Source organism: Metopolophium dirhodum, chromosome 1 (genome assembly GCF_019925205.1).
Source record: "Metopolophium dirhodum isolate CAU chromosome 1, ASM1992520v1, whole genome shotgun sequence".
NCBI lineage: Eukaryota > Metazoa > Arthropoda > Insecta > Hemiptera > Aphididae > Metopolophium > Metopolophium dirhodum.
The window spans coordinates 20,001,939-20,011,523 of NC_083560.1; the positions used below are offsets into that span (position 1 = coordinate 20,001,939).

The 9,585-nt window shown below is 25.7% G+C and overlaps 1 protein-coding gene across 1 annotated transcript; it reads left to right on the forward strand.

The window, feature by feature from the left end:
* The first annotated feature begins 2,798 nt into the window (after positions 1-2,798).
* Positions 2,799-4,542, forward strand: LOC132933751 (uncharacterized). Its single transcript, XM_061000034.1, has 2 exons — positions 2,799-3,176; positions 4,027-4,542. The coding sequence occupies exons 1-2, from the start codon at positions 2,799-2,801 to the stop codon at positions 4,540-4,542; spliced, it is 894 nt and encodes a 297-aa protein (XP_060856017.1).
* Positions 4,543-9,585: the final 5,043 nt, after the last annotated feature.

Below are 9,585 nucleotides of genomic sequence, written 5' to 3' on the forward strand. Positions count from 1 at the left end.
AAATTAAAAATTGATAGAACTGTTTTTTGTTTTATATTATTAGATATTTTCTTCTGTTTAATTATAAATACTATACAATGAAATCTACAAAAATTACATGCTTTGTGTATTGTGTTTGATTTAGAGATAACATTATTAAAATTGGTTTTGTTATAAAGTTTTATATTAATAATATAATAACTGTATATATTTAATAAAAGGTTAACTTCTTGTATAATTAGTATGATGTACATGTAAGATCATAAATAATTTTATAAAAGTTAAAATACTTTAAAGTACTGATTGATTGCTGTAGTAATATAAAAATCAAGTAAAAAATTATCATATTACTTTGTGGTCACCAAACAAATTTTGCACACGGGCCTCAGAGTTAATAGGTAGTTGCGGCACTATTACACTGTTACATCCCGTTCACATTAATGTTAATTATGTTAGCCCCATAATTATGATGTATTAATGGATTTCCGCCTATGGTGTAATTACAATTACTGTCCAACTACATAATAATTTACGACCATATTAATATTAAAATTATTGTGCGATACTATATACCTATCATATTATGTATGTTTTGTCATGTACTCACTAGAATAGTATAACCCTGAAAATGTGGCCAAGTTTTGGCAACAAATGAACATTTTAGTCAAATTATTTATTTATTTTATTTTATTTACGCCAAACGGAAATTACAAAAAGTATATGAACAATAACAGAACAGTAACAATATTACAATATATAGCTTAAAATTAGAAAAAATTAAATTAAAATTATAACTTATTCAAGTGACGCCTGGCTTATTTTTTATAGTAACTTACGAGAAAATTACTATGGAGTAAATACCATTTTTAATGAACTAAATAATAATAAACTGACTTTGTGTATAAGGAAAAGTGTGTTCGTTACTTTCTCTATTTATAATACGTACATACCGTTTGATGCTATTGTTATTCACTCGCGTGATAAATAAGAAATTAAAAAAATTAAAAAAAAAATTAAATAGGGTTTATTGAGAGTGAAATATCTATGTCTAATTATTGATTGGAATCTTCAGTGGAAAATACTTATTGAAAACGAGATTATGAGATTACCTAAGGTGTAGGCTAAAATGCACTTTACCGCCACATGCAAATTTTTCAATTTTATTTTTTGGGACTTACTTCACATATACTTTATTGGGACATATACTTATAACATAATCACAGTTTAAATAAATATAAAAGAATATGAAAAGAAACCTGTAAATTACTTAAAATAATGTTCAGATCCAATAAAATGAAATATTTTAATAATGTAAATAAGAATAATTATAAATTCTATAAAAAATCTCTTGTAAACTGACTGTTACATGAACTTTAATTGTACATCATAATTCATAATAGAAAACGTCATATGCGTAATCTTGGGAGGGGTTTAACTGCCCCCTCAGATATTTAACTGAGTGGGCAATATTGTCATATTACCGCTCATAAATTTTAATTTTGCCAAAGTTTGCGCCCTCCCAAAAAAAATGTTTGCTAAGATTACGCCTATGATAGAATATAAGTATCTTAAATATTGTAAATTAGTATGTATAGCTGTATAGGTTACCTTGTAGGCGGAAAAAAAGGCCAGAACAAAATTCCACCGAAAAAAATTTAAATATAAATATTAACACACGTATATTATGTATTATAAGTTATAAATAAGTTATGTATTATAAGTTATAAATAAGTTATAATTTATAATTATAAATTGTTTCATTTAATTGAGTATTTAGGTAGTTAATGATAGATTATAGTGGGTACCTACTATAGTGCCAGTGGCGTAATTACGGGAGGGATTTGTATGTCCTATTTTTTTTCTAAACTGGTGAACTATATTTATGTACTTATTTAATTATATCAATATTACTATGTATTGATACTATTGTACTAATATAGTATATTTTTTAGAAACAACAAATAAAAACCCAAATCTCCTATGGTACCCATAACTAAGATAAAATCATTGATTGTAAATACTATAGCTAGCTCACTGCGGTACAAAATAGTCGGAGTGAAATTACTAGTATACGTTATGGTAATAGTTCTATGGAGGGTAGCATACTAGCGTCCTCATTCCTGTAATGTGTAGATAGTACGTTATCTTTTATTTATTTAACATAATCTCAATTTAAATAAATACAAGAAATTATGAAAAGAAACCTGTAAATTACTTAAGAATGTCCAGATCCCGAAAATTGAAATTAACTAATATTATATTCTTAAGTTGGTCAAACTGTCTCAAGTGTAAACAACTCATGAACCAACCTTATTGGTTATCATCCATTTTAATGTTTTAAACAACTATATTATATATTATCCGTGATCCCTCGCATTGTTCTCGAACTTGATTTTGTCGTAGTAAAATAATATTTTACCCAACGTTCTTCGTTCGTTCTTTATTTTAAATATATTCCGTCCTTATTTTACGGTGTACACATATTTTGTTCGTATTGGATTAATATCTCAGGTAAGGCAAATTATGGTTGCTATCTTAATTCGTTTACTAAATCCACACTGGATATTTCGTAATAAACGTGGCTCTAAAAAACATCGCCGCCATTGCTGTTCGTTTTGCTATGGGCCAGGGAGGAAAACTAACAGTGTGCGGAAATCCTCTTAATGATTATAATAGACTGTTATGATTGTGGAGTGATTTAATTTTTCCGTGTTCATTATTAAAGTGTCATACTTTTTGAGTGAATTCCTTTCATCAAATATAATTAATATTTATTCGTTTAAAATTAATATTTTTTTATTGATTTTAGAAGAAAAAAAATGACCGAAGCTGTGCTGAGTGAAAAAGATACCTGTGGCTTATTCATAAACAACGGTGATGATTTGTTGACTTTAAAAAAAGTTGTATCCAAAAAAACAGACAAAGACGTTGAGAAACAAAAACTTAATAAATCTGTTGAGACTAATGGCAGTGAATTAAATGGAAACCACAATAAAACTGATAGCATAAATTTTGATGTCGATAATACATCATCATTAGAACCAAATTTTGAAATGGATAGTGATACAAATCGTAATATTACTATCGGTTCAATTCGCACCCAAGAAGATCGAGAGTCAGAAACTAGTTATATCTCTAATGAAAATTCAATTGAAATTAATCAAGCAGATGTAAATAACGGCGAAAAAGATATTCAAGTAAGTTTAAATTAAATGCAATATAATAATTTTGTTACAATAAGAAACACAAAAAAAAATTCATCTTATTAATTTAAGGTTAGATTAGTATCTTAAAAACTTGGCACACCATGAACTTAAGTCATGAGCTCATATTATTAATATACAAAAAAAAATAAAAACAAAAATATTCATACAAAATAATGTCTCAAATGAATAACTCAATGATAATATTACTGGCTTAACTTAATTTAATGTCCTTAAGTGATAACATTTAAAGAGGAATGGAAGAGGAATGGGCTAGGTAGCTTTTTAATAAAAATATTTCCCCTCTGTAAATAAAAAAAATATATTTAAATAACTTTTTACTTTGATGTTCACTGTTTTCTTCTGCTCAAGATAATATCATTAACTGATTGAAGATTAAAACATTTTTATATATTTTATTTTTTGTATACCAATGGTCAAATGCAGTGGAGGGGCATCCCTCTATTTGTTATAAATTATTTTCCATCTCTCCCCTTATTTATAACCTTTGAACACTGGTCTTTAGTAATTAAATACATATAATTAATTAGTATATTTTTGAGTAATAAGTACTCAATTTCAAATATTTTTTATGCTGACTACAGTTTCATGATATTTTTTTTTGTACAACAATCTATACAAAAAACTTCTTCCAAAGTTTCATATGGGACTTTATATTGTTGTAACACTATTTTATTTTTAAATTATGTACATAAGATAAAAAAACACAGCATGAAGATTTTATATAATATAACATGACAAAATGTATTACTTTTATTTTATTTATTAACTAATATGTAATGTGAATTTAAAATCTTAGTTTAAAAACTACTTAATTTTTCAGGTAAATTCAATCAAAAGCGTAGATGTTCCATATTCTCCAAGTGATCCTTTATATAATAATGATTCATATGATTTGGAAAATGATTATTCAGAATTAAATAATATTGCGTCACCTGCATCTTCCTTTCATATATCAGCAAGAGCACCATTACATTCTTATAAGGTTTCGGATAGTACTTCTGAGGATGATAATTTTTTACCGGAAAAAGAAGTATTAAATAATAAGCGAAAACGTAAATTTGAAGATTTGGCAAAACAAGATCAGAAGTCTACTAAGATACTTAAATTGTGGAGCTTGTTGAAATATCCCTTTCAAAAAAAAACTCGCACTTCAATCAATGAAGATAAATCAAATACTTCTATAGCAGAAATCATAGTTGAAAAAGAGAATACCATAGAACCCGAGTCGGCTGTTTGTGAGAACAATAGTGATAATGCAAAAACTGAAGAAAAAAACACTCAAAACAGTTTTGAGGCAAATGATGAAATTAAGGACGATTCCTGTAACATAATGTAACAACTGCAAAAGGTATAATTTAGTTATTTTAATATTCTTGTTTTATAGAAGCGTATGTTCATATTAATCAAATAATACGTTGAATATTCTGTTCAATTAATATTTATCTATCCCTAAGGATTTACATCTAGTTTTTGTGAAGTATTATAGTACTATATTATAATATGATAAAGTAAATTTGGTTGAAATATATTAGCTATAGAAAGTTACAGAATTAATCATGTTTTTGCATATTAATTACTCTTTTCATTTATTTAAAATGTGTAAAAATTGTATTTTTATTTATATGGTTTTTAAAATATAAATTATGTTGTCGGTTTACATTTAAAAATATTATTTGTTTAAAAAATATATGATTAAGTGTAATCATATCTCATTTTTGTAATTAAGTTTATTTTGACTTAATAATAATAATGTTTATGCGTTTATTATTAATAGGTATTCAAATAAGAAATAATACTACTTAATATTTTAGCATATTTTTTTTAAGTACAACAAACATGATTTTAGAATAATAATATTTTTATGTTGTAATTAATATAACTTTTTGTGATAAACATAAAATACTAATAATAATATAATGTCATTCTATTTAGCAGTATTCATATTTACAAAGAAAGTTGATTACATATTTTGTGATTATACTGCTTCGTCCATCACTATAAAAGTCGTTGTTTTGATAGACAAGTCTTTAAGAAAAAAAATAAAAAAAATGTGTATATAATAGTAAGGAAAAGAATAGCGTAATAATATATAATGATAAATTAATCGATTATAATAATAAATATTTGATTAATTATAAACAAAATAGAATGCAAGGTACACTACATGTTAACAGTTATGCTATATATAAAATGTATATATGTATATATATATATATATATTTATATACAGTTAGTTCATAGTTTACTAACCATCTCTTATCAAAAACCTAAACTCTATTCATTTTTGACAGTTTTTATTAGGGGAGGGAGCTTTTTGTATAATTTCAAGCCATTTATTTGATAGCTGTTATAAAATGTAGAGGTGTTTATTTTTGGAAATATTAGATTTTCAGTTCTTTTATTATAATTGTGACTAGTTGTTTGAATTATTTTATTTTGAAACAGGTAAAATAACGTTCTCTTATGATATAATATTTTTATAGATAATATAGTTTAGTCTCAGAGAATATTAGATAAGTGGGGAAAAGTCTTGTTTTATGGGATATAATTTTTAAAATTTTGTTTTGAGCTACTTGTATGTTATTTGTTTATATTTGTGGAGCCCCACTCCATGCCACTATGCAATATTCAATTATGGATTGAGATAGGGCAAAGTAAGTATTTTTTAACCAATGTGTGTTAAGAAATTGTTTTGCCATAATATAAAAGACACATAATTTACAAAATTATAAGTTAAATTCAGTAGGATGTAAGTTTAAACGTAGATTTTGGTAAAATACAACTCCCAGGTGTTCAGTATGATTTGTTCTATTTATATAGAGATAATTACATTGTATGTAGAGATTACAATTAGGGGCATAAATCTTTAAAGTAGAAAAATTAGGTGATGTTCTTGAGGTATTAGAAAAGGTTAGAAAGACTGTTTTGCTATTATTTAAGGTTAAGATATTGTTTGAAAACCAAGTAACTATTATCTTTAAAGAGTTTTCTGCTTTTTTTATTACCGATTCCTTAGTGTTATCGGATACAAGTAATGCTGTGTCATCTGGTTAAGAGTATAAACTACCATCGATTTGGAGGTTTGACAATCCTGTGGCATATATGATGTATAATAAAGGAGATAAAACTGCGCCTTGAGGTATCCCTAAGGACAACATTTTACTAGAGGTTATAACATTGTCTATTTTGACTTTGTGAGTTCTGTTTTCTAAAAAGGATTTAAATAAATTAAATGCTTTGTGTTTAATGCCAATTTTGTCTAGATAATTGATTAATTTTTATATAGCCTATTGAATATTTTTTTTTTTTTAGAGTAGTGCATGGACAACTGATTGGTGCTGGCAATAGCACCTTCAGTGTTATGACCTTTTCTGAAGCCAAATTGACTTGGGGGGTAGGATTCGATTTTCTTCTAGGTATCTAATTAGCAAGTCTCAGTTTAATGACTCTTTCAAATATCTTGGAGTATTTTGATAAGAGACTTATAGGCCTATAACTTTCTGCTTTGCTTGGATTACCTTTTTTATGGATTGTGCTTATTATTGCTATTTTGAAGCTGACTGGGAATATACCTGTATTTATTATGTTGTTAATAATATGTACTAATAGTTCAAGAGCCCTATCATCAAGTAATTTTATCATGTCTATAGAAATATTATCATGGCCTGGAGCTGTGCCATCTTTTAAGGACGAGATTATATTTTTTACTTCATTTAAATTAGGTTTTCTGTATTGTCTGCGATACTTTCGGTTGTAGTAATATTATTATTAGTATTTTTAGTGGTTATATTCACAAAATATTCGTTGAAATGTTCAGCTATTTTGGAAGGTTGAGTATCACTTGTGTATAATATATAGTATTATTTATTTCTATGTGATAAGTTTTACTTTTATTATTTGGAAGACTCATATCAATGTAGTTAATTAATTTTTTAATTTTTTCCCCAAAAAAGAAATTAAATTTTGATTTTTCGATAGCATTATTTAAATTGTTTCTATATTTTTTAAATTGGTTCTTTAAGTGAAGATAGTACGGTTATTTTCTCAACTGAACCTGAGTCTTTCAGTTATATTTTTTAGTATATCGGTTGTAATCCAAGGTTTTATTTTGAATTTGATCTTGTGAGTTGCAAATTTGCAACTTGAAATATTATTTACCTTTTTGGCTGTGTTCTTTACATGAATGAGTCAAGTATTTTATGAGTAGAAGTTAGATTGAGCATATTGTGCCATTGCACATTAGTAATTTAAAGGTATTTTTGTTTATGATTTATATAAATCTGCTGCATTTACAGTGTTTTTAGTCATATTTTTGGAATAGTATTAGGGTTTATTTGAATAAATGTAGGGAAGTGATCTGTGATTGAAGAATCTAATTTTAGAGCATTATCAATATTAAAGTTCATTATTAATTTTATGAATACGTGGTCGATACATGATTCTCCCCCATCCCAAACCGAGTTGGAGAGTTAACACACGAGGTAAATCCATAGGACGACATTAAACTTATGTACATGATATAAAAATAAATATTATATTGAAAATAAATTTGTTAATAGTTTTATGTTATGCAGTAAATTGTAAAATAAATACATCCTGTAGTAATGCGACCAGTGCAAAATGCAGTAAATAGTTAGTTTGGTTTGTGAAGTCTGTGTATTGCACTGTACTGTGAAAATGCTAGGCGCAATATATTAATTGTTCCAATGGATTTTGGAGAAACGAGAACTTAAACGTCATTATTAATCTATCGTTTCGTACATTACGAGTAGTGTCCAAATAATCAAAGTACATGTTGTGTTACTAAAAATATTGTACCGATGTAACAAGTTTTTTGGAACTGTTACGTTATTGTTACTGTATAGATTAGAATGGAAATATCCATCACTAATAGGTAATTACACTCTGTAATTTAAGTACAATTTTCTTATACCCGTAACCTGTTGCGATCTATTTAATAAACCTGCAAGTAAAACTCGTTCCAGATTATAACAAAAGCTAGGGAATACATGCATAAAAAACCTTAAAATATGTATTTAAAAAAAAAAAAAACATTATATTGAATAAAATCTTTTGTTCATTTTATTTTTAATAAAATAATATTTGCAAAATTATAAATTTTACTTTATAATAAAAAAAACTCAATTTGCTTTTCTGCTTTGTTTTCTTCTTACATCAAGCTTTATGGAATCACACATGGGTGTAGGTTCTGTCAAGTGACAATGCAAGTGATTGATAAGGAAAACAAACACTTATTTGAAGATATTTATTTTATATAAATAAAACTATTATACTAATATCTCAAGTCCAGGAAATGTATTAAAAATTAAGTTTTCTTTATAATATTATAAAATTTATACATCAATTTAAAAAATAATTACAAATTTGCTTTTAAATAGTCAAAAATGGTCAAATATGCAAAATATGCAACTAAAAGTTTTAAATATAAACTCGTATTGCTATGAAACAAATTTATATAATACTAAATACTGAGATATGTTTTTAATCATTATTAAAAAACATAAAAACCCTTAGCTCTAAGTATAATTTTCTCAACTAATAAACATAGTCATTGAACTCTAATTTTTTTTAGTTAAAGCTTGTCATTGTTTAATAATCTGGGTATTTCATGTTTTTGAATAACATAAAAGATTAAAAAAATGGGCAAATGGGTGTCCTTCTGCTGTACATTAGGTTACAAGTGGGTCACTGTCATAGATGGTATTAAATTTGAATTCAACGATATAATATTATTGTGACATTGTATAAGAAAAATGATTCATCGCTTCGAATGTATTGATTTTACAATGATGTGTGTTTTTTTTTTAATTCAAGTTTACAAATTAATAATCCAGCATCCAACTTTAACGAGTTTTTCATTTAAAATATAAAGATCACAAAAACTACCGTTGTGTTTTTTTTTTTTATCAAATTACATAATATTAAGAAATCAACTAAATAATATTTATAATCTAAACCTTATAAATGTTAATTATTCAAAAATAATATTTATTAAAATATTGTATAAATACTAGAAAATCATACTATTGATAATAACATAAAATTTTGTTTTTGTATACAAATTTATAGTTGTACATTTTTGAAGAATGACCAGAGTAAGAGGCTCTAATTAGTGATGCCAGATAACTTTTTATAAAATTGTATAATATGTTCAAAAGTATACTATTTTGTTTGATGTATACCTAAACATAATGTATTATGCCTACTTTATTTCAGATTGGTGATATGAGTTCACCAAATAAAATAAAATTGAATTAAAGGCGGACAATGTAAAACAAACAATCATTAAAAATAAAATGTCATAGATTTTGAAAACATTTTGATAAAATATACAGTTAAAAATATTTATTTATATTTA